Raw genomic sequence first — 26,641 nt, 5'->3', positions numbered from 1 at the left:
ATGCGCGAGCACTTTAAATTTGGCCCATTGAATGACCCTGGCTACTTGGCAGTGGCACGTCACGGTAGCATAGCACCGAGGAACTTGTCCGGACGTGTTGGTCACTTCCCACCTGCGTCCCTGGTCAAAGCAGGGTGACAACAGACTGACCGACATGGACGCGACTCACAGCCCGGACGCACTGCCCGCGGAAGCGGAGCGGGAGCAGCGCGTCCTCACAGGCGCTTGGCTGGCTGCACAGGGAGCTGCTTCTCCTGCTCTCTCCACGCCTGGTCAAACATCGACTACACTCGCATCTATACCCGTCTGTATTCGGTTTTCCACACACACAGGTCTGTTTCTAGCTCTGTATGAATGGATGTGTGTGTCTCGCGTGCAGACGCAACTGACAAATAGACGGAAAAGCAACAACTTAATTAATCATCCTTTAATTATTTTATTTTGAAAATTGACCGGATTCTCTCGTCTTTTCTGAGCCTGACTTCCTGTCTGGTACGATCTGGTCTATCCAGCTTGACAATGGCGCTCGTGTGAAAAATACTGTAGAACTGAAGCGCTGCAGCGGCGCTCCGCAACCCAAGATGTGCGGCCAGGCAGACCAGTTAACATGGGCGCCGATCAGAAACTGCCTCCGCTCCAGGGCGCTGCGCTTTGGTTCCTCACCTGGCCTAATTGGTTTGCTGGGATGTGCTTGATCATTTTCTTTTAAATTTCATTTATGAAATGCACTTCGCCAATAAAAATGTGGATTTCAAATCTTCTCTTCTAAGTGTATTCAATTGATTAGTCATGCAATACAATTTTGTAACATCCTAGAATTTGAATTCTTTATTTGGGTACCTTTAGCAGATATAAGATTAAAATGCGATTAAAAGAGATTAATTAATTACAACTTTTATAATTAATTAGATACATTTTTTTAATCGCCTGACAGCCCTAGTTTTTTGTTTTTTAGGGGGCTTTGGTCTTAAACTTTTGATCATCTGATGAACAGCCTGTTTAAGTTTAAATGCAGTTTTCAATAAATTGCCTACTCTCTGTTTTTTTGTCTCTTGCTCCAGTTCCTTCATTTTGCATTTTTGAAGCACAACCATCATCCACCAGTGTGAAATGCAAATTCTTGTAAGTTTTCCCCCGGTCTTAGCATTTTGTTCAGGTGTATGTATGTATACATGTATGTAATCCAATAACAAATATTTTCTTACAGAAAAGCCTGACATCACAAGTCAAAAGAAACTCAAATCTCAGCTAAAGAAGCAATTTGCCCACGTGTCTGAGGGAATTGATAAGCAGAAAACCTCTGCTCTTCTGAATGAAATCTACACAGATCTGTACATCATAGAGGGGGAGAGGGGAGAGGTCAATCTTCAGCATGAGGCCCGACAGATTCAGGATGCAAAATTCAAACCAAGAGAAGAAAAACCCATCAAATATCACGATATCTTCAAACCTGCATCTGGAGAAAACATGAGGACTGTGCTAACAATTGGAATGGCAGGCATTGGAAAAACATTTGCATCCATGAAGTACATGCTGGACTGGGTGGACGGTACAGTCAACGAAGACACATTTTTTACATTTCCACTTCCATTCCGTGAGCTGAATTTGAGAAAAGAGGGAGAACACAGTTTTGAGGAACTTCTTCATCAGTTCTTTCCCGCTATGAAGAAATCTGAAATAAATGACTATGACAAGTACCAAATTCTGATTGTCCTGGATGGTTTTGATGAATGTCGCCTTGATCCTAACTTCAGTGAATGTGTGGACTGCAGAGATGTGAGAAAGGCAACTTCAGTAAATGCTCTGCTAGTAAATCTTATCAGAGGAAACTTGCTTCCTAAAGCTCAAATCTGGATCACCTCCCGACCTGCAGCATCCAATAAGATCCCTGCTGATAAAGTCGACCGGGTCACAGAGGTCAGAGGATTCAATGACGACCAGAAGGAGGAGTACTTCAGGAAGAGATTCAGTGATAAGGATTTGGCAGAGAAAATCTTGTCACATGTCAAGAAATCAAGGAGCCTTTATATCATGTGTCACATCCCAGTTTTCTGTTGGATCACTTCACAAGTTCTGGGGGAGTTACTGAAGTCACCCCATAAAAATGAAGAAGAGAAAAAAGAAGAGAAGGATGAGAAAATGCCCAAGACCCTAACAGACATGTACATACACTTTCTTTTGCTGCAATGCCAACAGGCCAATGCGAAGTATGGAGGAGAAGGGACAAGTCAGAGCTCTGATGCAGATTCATGCTGGAATGAAAGGAACAAGGAAACAGTCCTGTCTTTAGGAAAACTGGCTTTTGAGGAGCTAAAGAAAGGAAACCTTCTCTTCACTGAAGAAAACCTTGAAGACTGTGGTATTGACATAGAAAAAACAGCAGTTTTTTCAGGGTTATTCACTCAGGTCAAACGAGAGGGTTCTGGAACGGATCAGAAGACATTTTTTTGTTTTGTCCACTTGAGCATTCAAGAGTTTCTGGCAGCTTTTCATGCGACACATGCATTCAGTAACAACGGTAAAAACCTGCTTTCAGACTCTCCTGCATCAGACCTCTACAAGACAGCAGTGGACAAGGCTTTAGATAGCAAAACAGGAGACTGGGATATGTTTCTACGTTTCCTGCTTGGTCTCTCTCTGGAGACAAATCAAAATCTACTGAGAGATGTGCTGAAAGAGACTAAGAACAGCAAGGAGATAAACAAGAAAACAATTGAGTACATCAAGAGCAAGATCAACCAAGAGAAAAGCGATCCAGATAAAAATATCAGTCTTTTCCACTGTCTGAATGAGCTGAATGACCATTCTCTGGTTGAAGATATCAAAAAGGACCTGAAGTCAAAAAAGCTGCCATTTGAAACCTTTTCTGCCTCCCAGTGGTCGGCTCTGACCTTTGTGCTGCTAATGTCAGACGAAAATCTTGATGTGTTTGATCTGAAAAAGTACCTGAAATCAGAGAAAGTTTTTCTGGGAATGTTACCAGTGGTCAAAGTCTCCAAAACAACTTTGTAAGTACTTGTTCTTGCTAGTATGAGTTGGTCAGCATGTAAAATGTAAGTCATCTTATTTCAGCATTCTTGTGATATGAGGCTTTGCTGTCATAAATCTATTGAGCTGTCTAATAGGTGGCATGGCTTTCTTCTTGTCCTGATCGGCATGATGGGCAGTGTAATTTATAGGTTTCCCATACAAAAATCTTTTCCCTGTCTTCCAAATAAGGAAGGATCACTGTAATCATCATTTCCCACATCTTTTCTAGCTCTTCCTTCACCCTTTGGCATTTCTCATGCCTTGCATACCTGTTCCTTCTTCTTGCTGTCACTTGGGATTGTTACATCTATCACCACTGCCTTCTTCTGATGTTTGTCCACTACTTAGCCAGTCACTGTGACTGTGTACCTGGAAGTCCCATTTTTTTCTGCCAACTCAGGCAAGCTATAAGTTGGGCCCATGTAAACTTACATATAATGTAATTACAGACCATAGGCAAAAAGGGCAACACTAGCACTGAGCCAAATAATTACACACATTCAGTCATTGCTATAGTGCATACTAGGGGTGTAACGGTATATGTATTCGTCCCGTGCCGTCACGGTACGGGGGTCATGGTTCAGTGCACACAGTCACACGACGAATACGTCTGAATGAATATTAAAAAAAAAAAAAAAAAAAAGTCCAGTCCTCACTCCAATCTAGGTTGCGGTAATGAGCCTCAAAGCTGCCACAACCGTCATAACAGACGAAGAAGAGAAGTGATGAGAGTGTGAAGTTAGAGAGCCGCCTGCCTCATTTATGTCACCGTGTGGCTTCTCAATGAAACACAACGGCGGCGGCTCGTGACCATAGACTGCAGCAGCTCGGGACTAGTCGACCGGACAAAGTCCGTTGGCGACTCGGCGCTATTTCACTGGTGCGTGCTGCGTCGCTAGAAACGCATCTAACCCCCCCCCCCCACACACACACACACACACACACACACACACACACACACGTCAATCACTGGTGCAAGGAAAAAGACAACATGTGTATAACAACTTATCCCGCTGCTTTTAAGCCTCTTGACATGAACACAGACAGGACCAGAAACATCACCAAAGCAACTGGCATCTGGTCTAAATTAACTGCGTAAACCAACATTGCTGTTAGTTCCTTGTTTTTGTTTTTTTAATAATAGTTGCCAGTTGTCAAGTGCAAGTTTTTTTTTCCTCTAGAATTAATGAATGGCATTATAACACTCCTAATGCACTTTTTTAATTTTATATATATATATTTTTTTATAGACTTTAGTTTTACATTCAATTAGTGTCTGTTGTACCGAAACCGTATTGAACCGTGACTCCTGAACCGAGGTACGTACCGAACCGTGACTTGTGTGTACCGTTACACCCCTAGTGCATACTGTAATTGATGCTTCTTGGGAATTTCTGATTACTAATTCTTTCACAGGTTGAGTTGGTGCAAGCTCACTGAGGAGTCCTGCAAAGGCTTAACATCCTCAGTCCTCACATGTGCATCGTCTAACCTCACAAAACTGGACCTGAGTCATAATGACCTGCTGGATTCAGGTATAGAGCTACTTGGTGATGGCCTAAAGAGTGTACACTGTAAACTGGAGACTCTCAAGTAAGTAAACAGTTTGGTCAGGTAAATTTGCATCCACAACATACGTAGAAACTCTGGATAAAAATCATGAGTTTCGTCAATTACATTTAAAGTAAATTCCTCTTTCTGCTATTCCTATTTTTTGGCAGCCTGGACTGCAACAAGGGCCAGTCTTATAATTAAGCGCGTTTCCACTGCAGGGGTTCCTGGTAAAGGGAGCGGGTGGGATCTTTTACAGGAACCATCCTCTCACTCTTCCCTCTCCACTGCAGACCAGGACCCGTGGGGGTTTCGATCATCGTGCAGTTGTTGTGCATTTTTTTTTTTTTTTTTTACTGCTTTTGTTGTTTTATCCGGCAGTGCAGACGCTTTCTTGAAAAAAAAAAAAGCAGGGGTTTTACGAGTGAGAACGGAGGCTCTCTGCCTCAGTGTAAGTTACTCGGTCGCCGCCCCGGTGTCCCAGCTCTCGTCTCTGCACCCCGCGACACAAACGCGCTCTGTAACCTCTGTACTGTAATCTTTTGTTGATGACGGTTAAGACTACACAAACACACACGCCGTGACATCATTTATGTTATCCAGGGCCTGCCCTAGGATTTTGGTGGCCCTAAACAAGATTTTTGTTTGTGGCCCACTCTAAGCGCAAACACCAAATCACTGGTTAAAACTGAATACAGACATGTTTATGCCCTCTGAGGTTTGAGGCCATTTTCTCGAATTTAACATATTTTCTTAAATGTATCTTTTTAAGATACTTCCAGATGTAACAATACTCAAGTGTTTTATGTCTAAATATTAGAACCTCCGTTGTAAGCACACTGAGGCCAGTTTTTCCTAGAACACTGTATAAAGAAATAATTTAGGCCAAATGCTGGAAATTTGAGGTCTGCTTTTTGAAAAATTTCAAATCCCTTGTGAAAACACACCTTCAGTCATGAGAATGAACTGTTTTTTGGTGCTTGAAATAGGATATAAATACAGTAATAGATAAGTGTAGAAAACAAGTCTAAAATGAAATTTTGTAAGATTGCTTTTTGAGCACAAATGTTGTCATTCTGCCATTCTATTTTCACCAAATGTCTCAAATGTGAGATAAAAGAAGCTGAATATTGACTTCAAATTACATATAAAGCTCATAGCGTGTGTGCAGACCTCAGGATGTTTAAATGACTTGAATGAACCCCGGTACCTTTCTGATCATGTGGCCCCCCACCTAACGGCTGTGGCCCTAAACAACCGCATAGAGTGTTTATGCCAGGGGCCGGCCCTGATGTTATCTAACATTATCCACGCTCAATTTATTGATTTTTCGCTGGCTTCGTTGTAAACAAATGCACATGGCTGAGAGCAGCGTAACCAGAACAGCGGAAAAGCGGGAGGACTTGCATAGTTCCTCTTTAATTGCAGTTTCAGTCGTCGCATAATAGTGCAAGCCCGGCCCTGTAAAATGACCCCAAAGTTCCTGCAGTGGAAATGCAACTTTGTGAATGTCTTGACTGCATGTGAGATAGAGTTGCGTGATCATAATGATAATTTCACATATTACTCCTGATAAAATCTTTGTGTGTGTGTGTGTGTGTGTGTGTGTGTGTAGGCTGTCAGGTTGTCAGGTGACAGAGAAAGGCTGCTCCGCCCTAGCCTCAGCTATTAGGTTCAACGCAACTTCTAGTTTGAAACATCTGGATCTGAGCTACAATCACCCAGCAGAGGGTGGGGAACGCGAGCTCTGTGCCATACGTGAGGATCCAAATAAGGAGCTGGAGACACTATGGTATGTTACGATGTCTGGATAAATACATGTGTACATTTGTGGCGATGTACTGTAGCACAGTGGTTCTCAACTGGTGGGTCGGGACCCAAAAGTGGGTCGCGGATAGGGCTGGGTACCGAACTTCGGTTCTTTTGTGGCACCGACCGAAACGTTTCGGTAGTACCGAGTATCAAAACATGCCTCGTTTTTCGGTGCCAAGTTTCGGTACCCAGACGTTAATCACGTGATCAAGATCTGATAATGCTGACGGTGATCAGCTGTAACATTACGTGGTTGGCGCATGCAGGGTGAACGTCCTCTTTTACCCGCACATGTCTTTTACGTCCTGTCCAGGGCGTCCGGGTTTGTTTGTTTTTTTTAAAAATATAAATTCATGAAAACGTCCGGTTTTCATTGTTTTTCATGTGCTTAAATTGACTGGCGCTTTGCACAGAATGCTCCGGTATTTCGTTGCGTCTCTCTGTGCGGCTCCGCGACGCGCACATAACAGATTATGATTCGGCTATTTCATGTTATCAGTCCCTCCTGCCTCTTTCTGTCGCCTCTGTATGTGCGGCTCCGTGACGCGCACATACAGAGGGAGCAGACATCAGAGCAGCGTTGCCTCTCCTCGCAAAATGCTGGAGCGCAAGTGTAGCTGTACACAGGGGCGGACTGGACATCTCTGTGTTCTGGAGGATCACAACACGGCCGGCGGCCACCACGTCACAGTTTTTTTTTTTACATAGGCCTACCTGACAGCAATGTTTAGGGGAGAGCAGGAACAGTTGTAACACTTTTTGCATTTTCCCTCAACAAATCAGAAACCCATAGCCTATTTAAAAAATATGTCAACTACAAAAAATATGTATGAAAGTAGTAATTTTCAGGTTGCAATATTCATCTAAATATAGTGACTGCAATGATCTACCTGTTGACCCTTAGAAAAGCTGCTGGTTGAAATAGAAAAATACAGCTCAAGATTTGTACCGTAATGTGAAATGTAATTTTTATTTTTTTTTAGAACTGATATTATCAAATTGGTATCGAAAAAAGTATCGTTCAGGAACCGGTATCGAAGTGAAGGTATCGGTATCTGTACCGGTATCGAAAAATTTTGATTGATACCCAGCCCTAGTCGCGGACCCGTTCTGGATGGGTCGCGGACAGCTGGTCAAAAACGTAAATAATATTTAATGCACATCTGATGTTGGACATTTGAAAAATAACTTATTTTGAAAGGCACACGAGACATGTGAACACATGCAGTTGTAATGGTCCTCCTCAGTTTCTTATTATTGGCTCCATTTGCTCTGAATGCAAAGATATCAGTTTCTTATTAATGTGGCCTGAATGCAGTGAAAATACCTTATCTTGTGGGTCTTTATTTTGTGCAATTTGATATTTATTCACTTTTGTGAATATGCTCTGAATGCAGAGATGCATTAGAAGTCAAATATATCATTTTGTTGGTCTCCATTTTGTGCAGTTTGATATTTTTTTATTCACTTCCGTACATGCAGTTGCCATGATCCTCCTCAGTTTCATTCATGTGCTCTGAAATGCACTTTGCTCAGTAAAGAGCAAAATGAGTTTTTAAAAAAAAATTCTTGGTTTGAATTCTATAAAAGTGGGTAGGGCTGGGCGGTATACCGGTTCATACCGAATACCGGTGATTTTTTTTTTTATGATATGCATTTTTCATATACCCCAATACCGGTGAGTGTAGCGTACAAAACGTTGGGAACACAGAGCGGCGGAACGTCGCGCCGCGGCACATTTTTTGAGAGGGGGACTGTACCAAACAAGCTGCATGCCTGGGTAAATGTTTTTTTTTATCCTAAAAAAAAGTCTCCCCCGCACTAGACAGAACCTGACATTTGCAGCACGGCATCGCCTGTCAATCAAATAACGGAGTCGCGGTTGATGTGTAGCAGCAGCGCTGCTGAAACAGGAGGGATAAGTCATAAACATTTTTTAAAAAAGGCGAAACCAGCGCCGGTAAAGTCCCGACAGTATTCAGAAGAATTTGTGATGAAGGGATTTACGTCCACGAGTTGCAACCCACTTGAGCCATCGTGTTTTTTTTTTTCTTCTGTGGGGAGAAGTTAGCAAACAGTGGCATAAAGCTGGCTCATCTCCAGACGCATCTCAACACAAAACATGCACGTCATGTCGGTGAGCCTCCTGACTGCTTCATGAGGAAACTTTATGAATTCAGGTTGGTGTTACAAGAGATTTTAAACGACAGCATCAAAGCGATCAACTTCATAAAGTCAAGGCCACTAATGCAGGTGTGTTTCACTGCCTCAGTTAACACAGACAGAGAGAAGTCCTCTGGCTCTCAACCTGTTGTTATGATCTGAAGCCACACCTCTGATTGAGCACAGCCCCTCCATGCCACCGTGTTGCAGGACACAGATTGACTTGCAAAGCAGTAGCCCTACTGTCTGGGCTTTTTTGTGTGTGTGAAGAAATGTTAATTCATAATTGATGTCATGAATTCATTTTGGGAACAGATATTTATTAGATAGTATTTTAGATTGATGATTATTCTCATGTGCAAAAATCTTTCTATATAATCCAGTTGATTATTTTTTTAGTCTGTATTATATTAATAAAGGGTTCTGTATTTTGACTGCAACAGTCATGCATTCTGATTCCTTCACCTCATTACAGTTATGAGCCACTGCCACCTCTTTGTGAACAGCAGCATTTTGTGGGACCATTCAAACCCGTGTTAATACTAGTCTGGATACTAATGTTCTTCTACAAGTTTCACTCCTTGTGACAGTAAAATAGGTCATTCTAAACCAATTTACTGCAGTAATTATTCTCTAAATTATTAGAAAATGGGGTTAACACCCAGTCATACATGAAAAAAAAAAATACCGTCAAATACCGTGAAACCGATATAATTATGAAAAATACCGTGATATAAATTTTTGGTCATACCGCCCAGCTCTAAAAGTGGGTCGCGACTTAATGACCATGGGAAAATGTGGGTCCCAGAGTGAGACTAGTTGAGAACCCCTGCTGTAGCAGATTCTCCTAAAACAGGTTTCACCCTGAAACTTCTATATAACAATTCAACTGAACTCATCTTCATTTATAAAGCACTTTAAAAACAACAAGAACAAAATGCTGTACATAAGAATAGAACGTAAGACATAAAAGATAAAGACAATATAAAAAGAATAAAACAATAAAAATGTTAAAACAATAAAAACAATTAAAGACGCAAGTGGCGATGATCGGGCCCTTGCTCCCCCATGCCACTTGTGGCTGTGGCGTGAGAAGTGAGAGAAAACCTGGAAGGAGCAAAAAAATGCAATTCTCCGTTCATCCACCAGGGGGCGTTAACCAGATGTGGCCAGGTGAGCTAAGGTGTGGATGGTCATCACATGTGAAGTTTTGAGCAAGTCGGACAATGTTGATGTAAAATACGGCACTTCCTGTTTCCATAAGGGGGCAGCATGTTCAAGATTGCCTTTGAGCATATGGAGGCGTAGAGAGTGGGACTGTTATCATGTACATACAATTTGAAGCAGTTGGGATGAAGTATGTGGGAGAGAGAGCTGCCTGAATATGCATGGCGATGGTTCCATTATGGTAGCATGTAGCAGCCACACCCTTTGACTTACAGACATGCAGGTCAAAGACCTTTAAAGACCTATCAGATCAGAGACCTTTAAAATTCCGACGGGCGCCATAGAGGCATTAAGTCCCGCCCATGGGCATCGCCCCTATCAGATCAGAGACCTTGTCATTCTTGACCTGTGTATCGATTTTCATGATGATACGAATTCATTAAAGACATCAAAAAGCTAAACGTATTTTCTTGGCGAGGGATTGATAGTCGCCATTACTCGTAGCTTCACAGCATTTATAATTGAGTTCAACAGACTAATTCTGCATGTTTTAGAATTGAAATGAAGTTTTTGAGGATGCACATAACAGATTATGATTCGGCTATTTCATGTTATCAGTCCCTCCTGCCTCTTTCTGTCGCCTCTGTATGTGCGGCTCCGTGACGCGCACATACAGAGGGAGCAGACATCAGAGCAGCGTTGCCTCTCCTCGCAAAATGCTGGAGCGCAAGTGTAGCTGTACACAGGGGCGGAAGGGTCAGCATGGTCTCTGGATGATCTATGATAATGTGGTAATCACGCCAAAATGACGAGCCAAAATCAAAATGGCCGACTTCCTGTTTGGAGTAGATGATTGGTGCAAGAGACCTTTTTCTTCGTCTGGTAAACTTACACATGTGTACCTAATTTCATGTGCCTAGTCCAAAAAAAGCCCTATGGGAAGGGGTCTTTTAAAATTCCGACGGGCGCCATAGAGGCATTAAGTCCCGCCCATGGGCATCGCCCCTATCAGATCAGAGACCTTGTCATTCTTGACCTGTGTATCGATTTTCATGATGATACGAATTCATTAAAGACATCAAAAAGCTAAACGTATTTTCTTGGCGAGAGATTGATAGTCGCCATTACTCGTAGCTTCACAGCATTTATAATTGAGTTCAACAGACTAATTCTGCATGTTTTAGAATTGAAATGAAGTTTTTGAGGATGCACATAACAGATTATGATTCGGCTATTTCATGTTATCAGTCCCTCCTGCCTCTTTCTGTCGCCTCTGTATGTGCGGCTCCGTGACGCGCACATACAGAGGGAGCAGACATCAGAGCAGCGTTGCCTCTCCTCGCAAAATGCTGGAGCGCAAGTGTAGCTGTACACAGGGGCGGACTGGACATCTCTGTGTTCTGGAGGATCACAACACGGCCGGCGGCCACCACGTCACAGTTTTTTTTTTAGTTTTTTTTTTTACATAGGCCTACCTGACAGCAATGTTTAGGGGAGAGCAGGAACAGTTGTAACACTTTTTGCATTTTCCCTCAACAAATCAGAAACCCATAGCCTATTTAAAAAATATGTCAACTACAAAAAATATGTATGAAAGTAGTAATTTTCAGGTTGCAATATTCATCTAAATATAGTGACTGCAATGATCTACCTGTTGACCCTTAGAAAAGCTGCTGGTTGAAATAGAAAAATACAGCTCAAGATTTGTACCGTAATGTGAAATGTAATTTTTATTTTTTTTTAGAACTGATATTATCAAATTGGTATCGAAAAAAGTATCGTTCAGGAACCGGTATCGAAGTGAAGGTATCGGTATCGGTACCGGTATCGAAAAATTTTGATTGATACCCAGCCCTAGTCGCGGACCCGTTCTGGATGGGTCGCGGACAGCTGGTCAAAAACGTAAATAATATTTAATGCACATCTGATGTTGGACATTTGAAAAATAACTTATTTTGAAAGGCACACGAGACATGTGAACACATGCAGTTGTAATGGTCCTCCTCAGTTTCTTATTATTGGCTCCATTTGCTCTGAATGCAAAGATATCAGTTTCTTATTAATGTGGCCTGAATGCAGTGAAAATACCTTATCTTGTGGGTCTTTATTTTGTGCAATTTGATATTTATTCACTTTTGTGAATATGCTCTGAATGCAGAGATGCATTAGAAGTCAAATATATCATTTTGTTGGTCTCCATTTTGTGCAGTTTGATATTTTTTTATTCACTTCCGTACATGCAGTTGCCATGATCCTCCTCAGTTTCATTCATGTGCTCTGAAATGCACTTTGCTCAGTAAAGAGCAAAATGAGTTTTTAAAAAAAAAATCTTGGTTTGAATTCTATAAAAGTGGGTAGGGCTGGGCGGTATACCGGTTCATACCGAATACCGGTGATTTTTTTTTTTATGATATGCATTTTTCATATACCCCAATACCGGTGAGTGTAGCGTACAAAACGTTGGGAACACAGAGCGGCGGAACGTCGCGCCGCGGAACATTTTTTGAGAGGGGGACTGTACCAAACAAGCTGCATGCCTGGGTAAATGTTTTTTTTTATCCTAAAAAAAAGTCTCCCCCGCACTAGGGGGAAAGGCTCCAAAAATGCAATCACTTCGGACAAAGAATAATAAACATTACGATTACAATAAGTCCCTTGCGGGACGTTGTCCGCTCGGGCCCTAATACAAAACACTCAAACAAGAGCAGAGCCTCATGCTGGGTTGAAAGCCATAAAAATGGGTTTTAAGACGAGTTTTAAAGATGGACAGTGAGGGGGCTTGTCTGATGTGCAGTGGGAGGTTGTTCCATAGTTTGGGACAATGAACACAAATGCCTAATCTGCAGAAGCAGAAATCAAATCGAATCACCAGAATTCAGGTTAGGACCTAGCAAGCCAAGATCCTGCATCCAAAGAATCCACAAGATCACTAAATGTCTCCAGTGGCAAATTCAATCAAATAGACTGTAGATGTTGAAAAGAAAAAATAAGCAGAATCTGTAAAGCTTTCCACTGACAGCCGGTGTGGTGACAGTGGTGTGTGTGTGTGCGCGCGCGCGCCCACGATCGGGCTGATTTTTGTGGAGGAGTAATTGTGTTTTCACCAGAAGCTGCAATGTGCCCAAACAACTGCCAGGTGGCATCTGTGAGCAGGAAGACGCCTCCATAAGACAGCAGCACGGAGCAGTGAACACGAATGCAATATAATAATAATAATACAGTAGCCTATAGTTTTTCAATGAGACAAATGTAACGACGGCAGCTACGTCTCACTCTCATTTTTCAGTCCTCAGTCTCGTCAGCTCCAAACACACCCGTCTGTGTTTTTAAAATGAGCGAACTACTGTACAGTAGTGCCGCAGATTTCTCACTCCCCACCTTGTTTGATTGAGAGTGTTGCTGGATGATTTCTCGTGAATGAACGGGCAATAGCCTGTGTCACTTTCGGGCTGGGCGATAAAACATATCCTGAAATAACTTTTCCTCGATAGAAATAGGCTACAAGACGCGGCCGATACAAAGTTGATAGGTTTCATTCATCCATGTTTCTGTGTGTGCCGAGCGGACCCGTTTAGAGAGACACGTGTCTAGGGCTGCCCCCGACCAAAGATTTTGTTGGTCGACCAGTAGTCGTCACTTATGGCGATTAGTCGACTAATCGACCCCCCACCTTGAGGGGAAAAAAAAATTAAAAAAAAAAAAAAAAAAAAAAAAAAAATTTTATAATTTTTTTTTTTTTTTGCCCGCGGTCAGGTTGAGAATGAATTAATTAATGCTCGTGACTCCGGCCGTGTTGGGTCCGAGATTTAACAACAAGCCGGTCGTGTTTCACCGTTATTACCGGCAGAATGCCCGTTTATCACCAATAAACACAGTAGATGAGGAGGGTAAACAGTTACTGAGCTCAGGCTGTGTGACGGGGTGCGGGGGTGGGGGTCCGCGGCGTGGAGCGGTGCGGGCATAGACATGTGTCTATGGGTGCGGGTCTCTGACTGCAGCGGGGACTATCATGGATCCGCTCCGTGACACTGAGACTGACCGCCGGTGAGCGCTGTGGGACGGGACCGGGTCTCAGACACAGCACCCGCTAATGGTGACAGCGGTGAGAGAGACGGCCGTGCCGTGTAAAAAAAAAAAAAAAAAAAGTGTCACGTCACGACTTCCTGTATCTGGCCCTTCAAAATAAAAGCCCCATAACCTTTCCTATACAGTTCAGTCATTGATGTTGGCTTAATTTTGACAAGACACGGCTCCAAATGTTTTTTTTTTTTTCCTGCGACCAATCGACCAATGAAATTTTGGTCGGCTAATGATTTTTTGGTCGACCAGTGCTTGGTCGACTATTTGGGGGCAGCCCTACACGTGTCTGTATGGGACAGGCTTTTATTTAATTTAGAACAAACCTTATGCTCAGCAAAAATGGAAAATATATAGTCTAATACAGTGGTTCCCAAACTTTTTTGTCTTGCGTACCCCCAGAGCCTTTTTGCCATACCACAAGTACCCCCTCCCTCATACGTGTTGATGATTCTCCAAAAGTGGTCATATAGAACGTAACACAACTGATAATGAAACGAAAATCATTTCAATTTCTCTCTTCAATTTGTACAAAGACATTTTACACATATTCTCCTGCATTTTAGTTGTTTCTGGCTGTTTTGGTGTTTGTTGTGGTCAAATGTGTCTTCACAGAGTTGTAGGATGTCAATTTCAAACTCAATGCCAATACCCAGGAAAATATTGAATATGACATCATATTCAATACAGCAGCAGTGCCTCCCAGCTTATTATTGTTCCATTATTTTATTTTTTATCATAATCAAAAGGACTTATAACAGATGTTTTTTTTAATTATTATTATTATTAAATGAAAAGCTAACTAAGAGTTGTGTAATTCCAGCGTTTTGCTATTGTTTCATTACATTCATGCATCTCCTCTGACGGGCGGGGCTCCCCCCTCCCTCCTCTCTCACAACACACACACACACACGTGCACGCAGACAGCGGAGAAAAAGAGAGGAGACGACAGAGGAGTGTTGCCGTTAATTTCGCCGTTTTAAACTCTTACAGCTAAATTCACCCTACGTGTGTCTAGTTCTGTGTAACTCAGTTACTCAGGTCCAAACGCTCTGGACGCTGCCTGCTCACCTCTGCTCTGCTCTGCCTGTCAAGTACGCGCGTCGGGCGCTGTGGGAGCGCACTATTAATATGGATACTTTTAGAAATCAGTCTTGTATCCAGATGCGCCGTTTTGCATCGATACTTTTGACAACTATACAAAGCTGTGCTACAGGTTGTTGTCTTCTGGGGGGAACTAGTTGTGGCAAACGTACCATTTCAGTAATGGGCTTCTGAAGTGACTCGGAATATCTAATTATCATCTTGGTAATAAATAAATAAATAAATGTTTCTACGTACCCCTGCAATGTGCTCACGTACCCCTAGGGGTACGCGTACCACACTTTGGGAACCACTGGTCTAATATAATAAAATGGTTCTGTTGTTTGGCCACTGTTTAAAAATAATCAGAATATGAGGAACGAATTTGATCGATCCAGAGCAGCATTCATTTACAAGTTTAATCAGCACCAATTAAACTTCTTCTAAATAAACGTAAACATATACACATATATATATATATATATATATATATATATATATATATATATATATATATATATATATATATATATATATATATATATATATATATATATATATAACTAGAATGAAAAATATTTTACTATGTTCCACCTTCTCGGCTACATACACATATATATATATATATACATACACACACATATATATATATATATATATATATATATATATATATATATATATATATATATATATATATATATATATATATATATATATATATATATATATATATATATATATATAACTAGAATGAAAAATATTTTACTATGTTCCACCTTCTCGGCTCTATTGAAAGTAATGAGCTTAATAGACATACAGTATTAGCAATGACCAATAGGTGTGCTTGTAATAATTGCTGTGACGACAGCTAGACACAATGTAACCAGGGCCGACTGGGAGATATGCGAGGCCCAAGGCGAAGTAGCGCTCCCCGGCCCATCACATCTACATTTGCCAATGGTAACATTGAGGACAATAAAAAAAATTTGCAGTTTTAATTGTTGAAATGACTACCAGAAGGCTAAATAATAAGGTGGTTGCATAGCAAATTTCTACATTTGAGAACTGTAAAACTTCAGACTTCTTTTTTTTGCTTTAAATTTTTTTTTATTGGCAACCAGGAAGTCAGAAATAATGAATCACAATCAAATTTATCATAATTTACCGATACATTTTTCAATTTATATAGATTAAAAAGTGTGAGAAAAAGAAAAAGAAAAAAAAAAAAAAACACAACACAATGAAAAACATCAGACTAAACAAGCATAAAACTAACACAAAAAGTATAGATACTGAATCACATAAATTAATTTAGAAAAGAGAAAAAGGGAAAAAAAACAAAAAAGGAAAAAGAAAAAAACAAAAACAAAGTTGTGGTGTACAGACGTACAAACTTCAGACTTCTAATGTGACTCAGAATGGGTCATAGCCTACTGTAGCTACATAGAAATAGTTCAAGCAGTAACTTGTTCTGGGGATTTCATGACCAACACAATATTTGGGGAATTGCCACTACACTATTATGATATGAATTACATTTCATTATATTTACTACTTAAATCACAGTAGTAGCCTATACTGTTGAACTCAGCCTGATGTAAACATTAATAAAACTCAATAACCAGCACAACAAGCAGCTCCATGTTGTCCCTGTGTGATGTTCAGGGTCCGGACAGTCAAAGGACAGAGAGATTGGAGGATGAAGTTTCTAGGGTTTCTCAACGGGGGCGTTCTGAACTTTGTGGGGGGCGCTGGGAGCGTGAGGGCTGAGAGGAGGGCGCTCAGGCAAAAATGGGGGGCGCCACAACTTGGCTCCTACAAAGTTCATTTGAGCTCTACTTTTTCAACTTTAATGGTTTCCCAACTTTTTAAGTGCAAATAACCGACATAAATAACCTACTTTTCAACTGATTTAACCCGCAAATATATCACTCATAATGCGAGAAATTCCCGCACACGTTTCAAACCAACCATAGTGCGCATTACAGGAGCGCTGCGTCAGACCGTCTGACTTAAATGACACACACACACGTCTTTGTATAGTTTACCCATGCTACTGAATGAAGTTAGATGGATTTTTTATACCAAGTACAGCCAAACATTAGTGTAGGCTACAGGCTGAAGAGAGAGGAGCAGCTGACTGCTCGTCCCTGCGAGGAGCAGGTGACCCGAGCCATCTTTTTTTTTTTTTTTTAGCGGCGCAGTCTTTACATGTGCATACGCACATGTCCGCCCGACTTTACCCGACAGGGTTTTCCTGCCGATCTAAGGTGATTTTTGGCCGCCACCTTAATAGTTACAGGGTGCATGTGGGGTCTTCAGATATAGCGTCTTGCACAAACACCCCGCGGCGTCATGTCAATAGAAACCGAGGGATGATTTTTTTTTTTTTTTTTTTTACATTACCTTACTTATTATTTTACCATCTAGCTATGATCAGTGGTCATATTGAGTGAAATGTATTACAAATAATGTCATAGTCCATCTCAGAAATACATCATTGCCTTTTTCCAAAAATCACAACCCCCCTCCTTTCTGATGGATGTGGTCTCTTCCGCCCTGACTCAAACACGCGCACCTTGCCTGCGTCAATCTGTGCTTGGGGTAAAAAATAAAAATAAAAAAGTCTGTGCTTGGGGAGGGGAGCTACCTTCAATGGAAATGTGAGAGCAGGGTAACATTAAACTAGGGATTTCGAATGTTTAATCAAAGAGGAACTATGGAAGTCCGCTCGCTTTTCCGCTGTTTTGCTAGCAGTCCCTGGCCATGTGCATTTGTTTACAATGAAGCTGAAAGTGCATTTGTTTACAATGAAGCCACGAAAAATCAATATATGGAGTGGAGAAATAAGTTTTTTATACATCCACCTTATTGTTCCACATTGTTAGCCAAGATAATGTTTCCGAAATTCAGTTTACCAACTTTTCGGTCCCCAGTTAGTGCCCAAAATAAGTGATTTGAGGGCATCCTCAAAAATTTTTTGCTCACGCAATAGGACATTCTAATTTAACGCAACATAGGGTTTACGTCATGATATTGTTTGTATTTTGAGCCTTAAAACTTCCATAGTCCATAGTTTTCTTTGTTTGATATGTCAAGAGACTTTTGGTTAAGTAACCATGGACAGCTCCGTCCTCATTACCATCATCATGAGCCGTTTTTGTTCTAGAGACCTGTAAAAAATAAATAATTTAGGTCAAATGCTGGAAATTTGAAGTCCGCTTTTTGAAAATGTTCAAATCCCTTGTGAAAACACACCTTCGTCATGAGGACAAACTGTTTTGGTGCTTGAAATATGTTCTTAGCTTCACAAAAGCAGTGAAATATGAATAAAGTAACAGATAAGTGTAGAAAACAAGTTTAAAGCGAAATTTTGTAACATTGTTTTTTTTGGGGGGGGGGGGGGTCAGAGGATCATGGTATGGTCAGGGGGGCGTTGGTTCAAAAAAGGTTGAGAACCACTGAATGAACGGTGCACTCACTGTGACACTGTGACAGACCACATGTCAGCTGTAGGAGAGGAACACTCAGCTGTTCTCAGCTCCACCATGACAAAGGTTGTTGTTGTTGTTGTTGTTTTAAAATAAAGCTCCGGTAACAGCCCCACACGCTTTGATCAAGGCGGCGGCCAAAATCACGGAGGTGGACTGTCAACTCTGCCTGTAACTTGGCGCATCGCTGCCTCTAGCGAGTGACAGAGGTGCGAGGCACAGGCAGACCAGGGTTGCCAGATACTGTGGCAAATATCCCCCTTACTGGTTTCCTTCAAAATCGGGAGATAAACTGGAGAAATTACGGACCGTTTTTTCCCCTCTCCTGGCGCGAGGCCTCCACAGCGTGAGGCCCGAGGCGGTCGCCTTGTTTGCACCCCCCTTGCGGCGGCCCTGAATGTAACACATTAGCATCCTCTTTATCTCTGACCAATGGGTGTGTTTGTGGATACTTCACTCAAGTTGTCAGACAAAAGTCCTGCCCCCCACAGTACTTCACACAGCTGTTTGCTTTGAACAGAAAAACCGGTTCCTACAGTAGCTCTCCTCACACTTTTCAGTTCATAGGCTAAGTGAAGAAATTTCGTCGTGTCATACATTTCACATGCAAGGGGAGCTGAACATACAGCCTCCATTCAGAACTCCAAGACACATGTGCCAGACGCACAGAGGCATGCGTAAAACACAGATTGAGACCACTTCATGATGTTTAGTTGTTGTTTTTTTAGTTCATTTTCGTTTCTTTTGGATTTTTGTGTGTATTACTGAGCCGTTTTGGTCCATGTTTCCTTTTTTCCCCTGGATTATATTTTCTAAAGTTGCAACAATATAGTAATGTAATATAGGCCTGGCCTATATTGTTTTCGTTCCATTTCGTTAGGTAAAAATCAATCAATCCGTTTTCTTTAAAACTATGAGATTGTAGAGCACCTAAAAACCAAAGCACCGGTTCACTGTAGCGATTTTCATACACACACCCAGTGTCGCTTTCAGTAAAACACACTCGCATTCTATTACAATCAGTAAAATATATGAAAACAATATAAAACACAAATTTAAACAATGACAGTTGTTGTTGCTCTAATTTTTTGTTTGGATAAGCTTTATATTTAAAAGCGCAATGTTCAGCTTCCTCTTGTTATATTTGCAGCAACACTGTTGCTTCAGGCTGTGATCAGCTTTTTTGTATCACTCGTAGCCTACTTTCCATTCAAACAACCTGCTGCTCTTGGCTGAAATCAGCCCGTTGTCGTTCCATTCTACGATTAAAGTAGTATCAACAAAGTCACTGTTATCAAAATCAACATCTAATCTGTCCCTTCAAATTGTGTGTTTGGAGCAGCTGCTGACAGATGTGTATTAATGCTCCGCTCGTGAGTCCAGTCGCATCGGGTCCAGGCTGCTGGCACGGACGAAGCAGCTTAGAAACTGTTTAAACGAGCGATCATGGGCTATGAGTGGATTGTTACATTCATGAGAACTTGCAGAAAATAGATGTGAGACAATTTGCTCAAACTTGGAGCCAGACCCGGCCAGGCTACAGGAGAGATCAAAAATACGGAGGGGTCCAGGACCCCCATGAGAACCACTGATCCTATTGATAGCTTTCACTGACGTCACTTCCCAGGGACCTGGCGGTCAAAAAGCAACATTCCAAAGTGGCCCCGCAATGGACTTTCTATGGACAAACAACCGAGTAATGACTTAAATCATCTGTCAGCGGCCGAGAAAGAAAGATATAAAAACATTTTTGAAGTTTTGGGCACTTGTGACCCATATTCAACACCAGCTGCTGTATACGAGCTGTTTAAAATGACCAGTTCCCTGCCGAAGCTCCAGTTGGGCGATGTTTATTACCTGGTGGAGAATCCATCATCCTCCACCGCTTGCAACCAATACCTCCGGTGTTATGGCTCAACTGGTTTCTGATTAAAAGCCCCATTTTGTAGTTTTTTTTAATCTTAAAATAATGTTTCTGAACTCGTTGAAGTGGTAGAAATGTACCTGTAACTTTCCTGTACGGGAACACCGTCCTGGTACCGCAGCTCCGCTGGGCTCCACAGCTGAGCTCCAGCCCACTGAGCCCAGGCTCCCTGCTCCTCTCACCCACAAACCAGAGCCCTTAGCTGGGCTGCATGGTGACCAGCTGCCCCCCCTTTACCCCCCGGAGCTTTGCTACGCACCGCTACCGACGGCAACGATGACGGCGGTCCGATAGCAGCAGGACCGGCGGCGGCGGCGGCGATGGTAACCCGGCGGGACCGCCCGCCACCGGACACGGCAACAGCACCGCCCGCGGCGGCAGCGACACGGTAACGAGGGTCGGGACCGACCGCGGCGCGGCGAGGACGATGACCGGTGTTGTTTAGCGTATTTTCAGAGTGTTTTCCATTAGTTCGTAACTTTAACATGACAGGCTTTGTCATACTGTGCAGTGTTGTGCAGACTAGTGAGAGTAGTGTGGCGCTGATGTCTGTAGATTGGCGGAACAGGTTCACTCACAGACGCATATTGGCTGCAGTAACATGTGAACTGCGGCTTTATTTGTGAATTTGTGACAAATCTGCGGACGGAAGTGCAGCACAGCTGTTGTTCGGTTCGGTAACCAGTTAAATCAGACACCAGTTGGGCCATAACACCGGTATTTTTGAAGCAGCAGGGAGCAGTGTGTGTTTTTCTGCCTTGTCCTAATCCGCGGACAGCGGGGAAGTGGATTGTTTTGACCGCCAGGGGGGCGTTCCATACGGGCCGTGACGTCACATGAAAGCTATCAATTGAACGTACTGTAACCACTGTGAAACAATAAAAAAAAAAAACAACATTGATCTGATTGACCGGCGTAGCGGTCCCTCTCTCCATTCACTCTCTAGCGCCAGTCAGCGCCACTGACCAAAGGCACTGGCTCATAATCTGGAGTTGGTCCCCAGGCGCCGCACAGTGGCTGCCCACTGCTCCTCAGGGATGGGTTAAATGCAGAGAAAGAATTTCACTGTACTAGCTGTATATGTGACAAATAAAGTACCTTTTACCTTTACCTTTTAGCTCTCTCGACCACAGCTGCAAACTAAGTAGCCTATGGCCTATGAACAGCGCCACTCTCCATTGCAGCTACGTTGTGGTCAAACGTGTAATTATCCCAAAATCTTTTGAGCTGCATCTCAGTACGATGCTTCCACCTAGTGGCTACAGTGTGACCTACAATTTCACGCAACGCGTGAATCACGCTTTCCGTGAGGGAAACGTCCATTTGAAACTAGTACCCACTGTAGGCTATATTATAGGAAAACAAAGGACTTGTATGTAAAAATCCGATGTTCAGCAGCAGGGAACACCGCTATATTCACAGTGGATCTTTTTTTCATAACTTCCATATCTTTTTTCATATTTTTTTTCCCCTCAACCAAAACTTTCGCGACCCCCCTGCAGCACCTCTGTGGACCCCCTAGGGGTCGCGGACCCCCTGTTGAAGACCTCTGATCTAGAATATTATCACTACCTGTAAAGACTATAAAGAAGGCCTATGTATTTTATGCTTTGTTGTTGATTTTCTTCATCTGGAGGGTTTTCTACTTGACTAGGTGGTTATGAGGTCCACTGCTGCTTTGTTCAGATAATGGCAACCTTTGTCTCTGCAAGCAGCGGTGCACCAACCGCTGCCTGCATCGCCCCCCCTCCCCTTTCCCCTGCTGTTAAACCGGCCTGCCCTCCCTTCTCATGAATCAGTCTGCCATCCACTACCCCCATTAAAGTTATAGTTGGTAATCCTGTTCAGAACAACAACTACTGGGTGAAATGGTCCTTCTATCCTGAGAGTAGTCAATACATTATGAATTCAGAAAAAGGAACGAAAATAATCAGACCTCTGTGGAAGCTGCAGAACTGACAAACTCTGACCAATCCATGCTTTTCACTCCAAGAGCAAAAAACCAATCAGATGCCTTCATGTCTAGTTCTGCCTACGCCCAATTAAGGTGCCGTCTCTCTCCCCCTCTCCCTCCTCCCGCTTGCATGATCAGAGACTCCAGTCTGGTGGGTGGCAGTGTAGCTCTGGCAATGTGCGTTGGGTGTCTTCACCCACGTCCGCGGAAAAGTGAAGGTGTGGCTTCAGAGAGCAGTCTGAGGAAAGGGGCTGGGACTTTTGACATGTGTACTTTCAAAATGTGGCCTGCTAGAACCATTTTTCCAGAATCTCTAACCCTACCATTAAGCTGGCCTGCTCTCCATGCATCCCTCCCACCAGAAGCTGCCTTCATTCTTGTTAATAATTTCCATGTTTTTGCATATACTGCATTATAAACTGCTTTCTTCTCTGTATACAACATCTATTGCATGTCTGCACGTCCTGGGTGAGGCATCCCTCCTCTGTTGCTCACCCTGAGGTTTCTCCAAACTTGAATTCCTGATATTGATATTTCCTGTTCCTGACAGTACTAATATCTTCTTTTTGTACAGTTTGGACCATTGTTGTGCACATCGGTTAAAACCAGGACTGAAGAAATGTAAGTCTTTCTCTGAAGCTAATTTCAAGTGTATTGTAATTTCAATATAGGCTGACAATTTTGAAATGAGGGTGAGATTATCCTGTCACCAAACTTACAGGTAAGTCTGGATTGCAATAAGATAGTATGTGTCATCTGATACTTTTTTTGTAAATAGTTATAAGTTTTCAAACAAATTAACAAGTACAATCAAAAACCATATTTAGATGCCATTTTGTATGGATGGATAGTCCATGGCATCGAAGTGCACATAAACATCAACAAACTGAACTCTGTTTGCTTTGTCAGATTTTGCACACCCGACGTTCAATGAAGATACAGCAAGCAAGAGACTTATTCTCTGTGAAGGGAACAGAAAAGTCAAAACTGTACGCAAGGTGGAGGAGAAGGTCGCACGACCTGAAAATGAAAAAAGGTTCAAGAGGACTCAGGTGTTTTGTCAGGAGGGTCTGAAAGACCTCTGCTACTGGGAGGTGGAGTGGAAAGGAGTGGTTGGTATCGCAGTGTCATACGCAGAGGTGGGAAGGAGATGGGACAGAAGAGGTGGCCTAGGATGCAATGACATGTCCTGGAGTCTGCTCTGCTCAGAGACTGGATATACTGCCATACATGGAAAGACATCCAAACAGATTAAACAGCCCACTTGCCAAAGAATAGCAGTGTTTCTGGATTGGGAAGGTGGCTCTCTGAGTTATTACACAGTCTCATCAGGAGAGCTGACACTCATACACACCTTCACTGCCAAATTCACCAAACCGCTCTTCCCAGGTTTCTGGTTTAAGAAAGGCTCTGTGACTTTGTGTGACATAGAGTAAACATCTCTGAGATGAGAAAAAGTGATGACTTCATGGTCTACATGACATTTTGATAGATTAGCAGCTCAGAACAATGATGTGAAATATTCCTATGTTGGGGTGTTTTTCTTTGATATACATACTATGAATTAATATTGACAATGCAAAGGAAGACAGACAGTGATCATCATTGCCATGTTGTTACCAAACTGCAAAATAGTAATCCAAATATTTGCTGTACTGTAAACATGTGTACATATTTTTGAATACATTTACTTGTTTCACTTAGTATTAGCGGAAATTGATTAAAGTATTATTAGTATTACTGTATCTTTTTCTACAAATGTTTTTCTTACAACTGTTCATAGAAAATTATTTTTCAAAATTCAAAGTTGAATTTACACGTCAATATATTAAATGTTCAAATGTGAAAATGTGGCTTGAATGTCATAAAAGTGTTGACCTTTACAGTAAGTTATCCCAGTCTGCTAGAGGACCACTGTACCACAGCCATAATAGCCACTATTTTATTCTTGTTTTTATGTAATGTAGAACATGATTGCCTGAAAATCAAATTTGTTAAATAAACTGCTTTCTATTTAACTTAACTGATCTCTTTTGCAAATACACACTGTGTGTGCGTGCGTGCCTGCTCCTCACATACGTAAATGAACTGCAAAACTTCACAACACAATGAAAGAGTTTCCAGTGACACACAAAAGTGACGGACTGTGAGGCATGCTCTTCAATGTTTCTTGAGTTATAGGAACGGTTGGATGTTAGTCGTGTTTGAAAGTGAGGTGAGTTTGAAGCAGTTTCTAAATCACCACTTAAAAGACAATAAAAACGATTCGCAAAGAGGCGCAATCAGCCGTGGCCAGACATGCAGATTTGTCAAAAACCATCAAAATATTTTGCTCTTTCAAGTAGAAGTGTTTGAGAACAGAGGAAGAGAATTAAGATCCTTAGAAATGACTACTAATCCATCTGCTGTAATTTACTAAATTCAAATGCATATCTTGATGAACATGATGTACACACACAAAGACCAGGACAACACACTGCTGCGAATCACCTCATTTCAGAGAGGGCTGATCAATCATCATGTATGAATGTGGGCACACTAAATCGAACGACCAGTCCGTCAAGCCACCCTCATGAACCCTGAAGACTATTCAATTAAAGCAGAAGTAAGCGATCCGGTCATTTTGGCTAACTTCTTGTCAGCCGATGGAGTTAGCAGTCCCCGCCCTCGTCCCTACGTCACCACATTCACGCGCATCCCTTGGCTGCACACACAGAGAGGACCGCCCCTTTATGCCGTTCTCTCTCCTCATTGGATAAAGGTTGTAGGATACAAGGAAAGTTTTCTCCTCGGCTTACAGCAGAGCAGAGTGACTGACAGACCCGTGTTTCGGACCAAACACTCTATATAAGTGATTGCCGTCGGAAGATATAACTATTTAAGACTTATATTAACACAAACATTCCGCTTACTTCTGCTTTAATGTTTTTTTAAAAAGGAATCCACAGACTGCTTAGATCCACAGACAACATGACGTATCACCACAGAAGAAATAAAGGCTGCATGTGGGCTGTTGATGGAAGATTCAGTGGTGTAATTAAGTTTCTAAGGCTGCACTAGTATTTCTTCAAAATATATATTACAGGGATGCAAACGGGTCAGGACCAAAAAAGAGAGGAATTTCCCGGGGGGGGGTGCTCACCATTAACAAATAAGTACATTACAATATCACGGAAAGGCAATTTCCAGTAGTTCAACCCCAACCAAGTATTGAGTGCATATAGATGGACATAGTTTTCAGAAGGTCAACATTTCTATATTAAAAATGCTTTAAAAAAAAAAAAAACCTTTGCAATATTTCCATTTTGGAGATACTGATTTTTAGGTCTTCACTGAATGTTAGTCATAATTATTACTATTAAAATAAACTGAATAAATAAAGACATGGGATGTTTCATTCAGTGTGTAATGGACATATAGGCCTATATAATGTGTTAGTTTCACTTTAATTGAACACATTCTACATCGCGGAGGCGACATCTTTCCACTCAGGGCTTCCTTCAGCTCTGAAACGGGGCAGAGCTCCGTGGAGACACCTGCCTGACACAGCAACGTAGGGAACCGTGCATGTCCGCGGCGCACAGCTCCACGGACATCACAGCTCCACGGACATGCACGGGGGCGTCGCTGTCGCACCGATGTACGCGGATACGCGCCGCTTTAATGAGCGCGCATGTCGCGCGTCTACATTGGAGGTAGGCTGTTATCAGTATAATCAGAGACAACCATGAATGAGTTCGCCTCAGTTTCACGTGATTGTCACTGTCAGCCTGTTAGAAAAACATTTTACTGACCCGAGCTGAGACGCTGAGACCCCCCCCCCCTCCCCCTCAAAACAAAAACTCTTCGGATCTGAACGATTCACACAAGTCACCTAATTGGTCATGAAAAAAGCGAGTTTCGCTTTTCGGCGCGCTGTTTGCATCCATGATATTAAAAAGCAATCACACTAATAGTGACAATATTTTAGTCCTGGTTAATTTGGTGATTAACACATTTGAATAAAGATGTCCTCAAAAAAATGTTTTCCGTCAATGTGAGGGAAAAAAAAAAAAGATAAAATATGTCTGTGTATTGTTGTAGTGTGAAGCTGCAGTATGAACCTGTATGAAATATTCCATTTGAATTAGCAGCAATTTAATACAAAAATTCTTCTGACACCAAGTTCATAGAAATATATGAATGTTGTAATGCTGACATCAATAGGCTTAATCACCAACAAGAAAACCCACAGAGCAACTAGTGATCAAAGGTAGTTTACTCAGGTGAAATCTTTTGAGATTACTTAAAGTGTGTTTCAGATTTGATCGACTTCATGTACCTATACCTATCCAGCAGCAAACAGCAGATCAACAAAATTACCCACTGTCTCATGGACATAGTCGA

At 42.0% G+C, this 26,641-nt stretch overlaps 1 protein-coding gene across 1 annotated transcript in view; it reads left to right on the top strand.

The window, feature by feature from the left end:
- LOC311005992 (NLR family CARD domain-containing protein 3-like) overlaps window positions 1–23,748 on the top strand; it is a gene marked incomplete at its 5' end in the record, with an annotated part of 40,732 nt that extends 16,984 nt beyond the window's left edge. Inside the window, 5 exons of the mRNA XM_083998592.1 lie at window positions 1,202–3,008; window positions 4,447–4,623; window positions 6,197–6,373; window positions 22,830–22,876; window positions 23,165–23,748. Of these exons, the coding sequence (XP_083854718.1) occupies window positions 1,202–3,008; window positions 4,447–4,623; window positions 6,197–6,373; window positions 22,830–22,876; window positions 23,165–23,691 (2,735 nt within the window). The 3' untranslated portion in view covers window positions 23,692–23,748. The remainder of the gene's footprint in view (window positions 1–1,201; window positions 3,009–4,446; window positions 4,624–6,196; window positions 6,374–22,829; window positions 22,877–23,164) is intronic.
- Window positions 23,749–26,641: the final 2,893 nt, after the last annotated feature.

Source organism: Trachurus trachurus (assembly GCF_905171665.1).
Source record: "Trachurus trachurus genome assembly, chromosome: 22".
In the NCBI taxonomy this organism is placed as follows: domain Eukaryota; kingdom Metazoa; phylum Chordata; class Actinopteri; order Carangiformes; family Carangidae; genus Trachurus; species Trachurus trachurus.
This window is presented reverse-complemented; position numbering and strand designations above follow the sequence as displayed.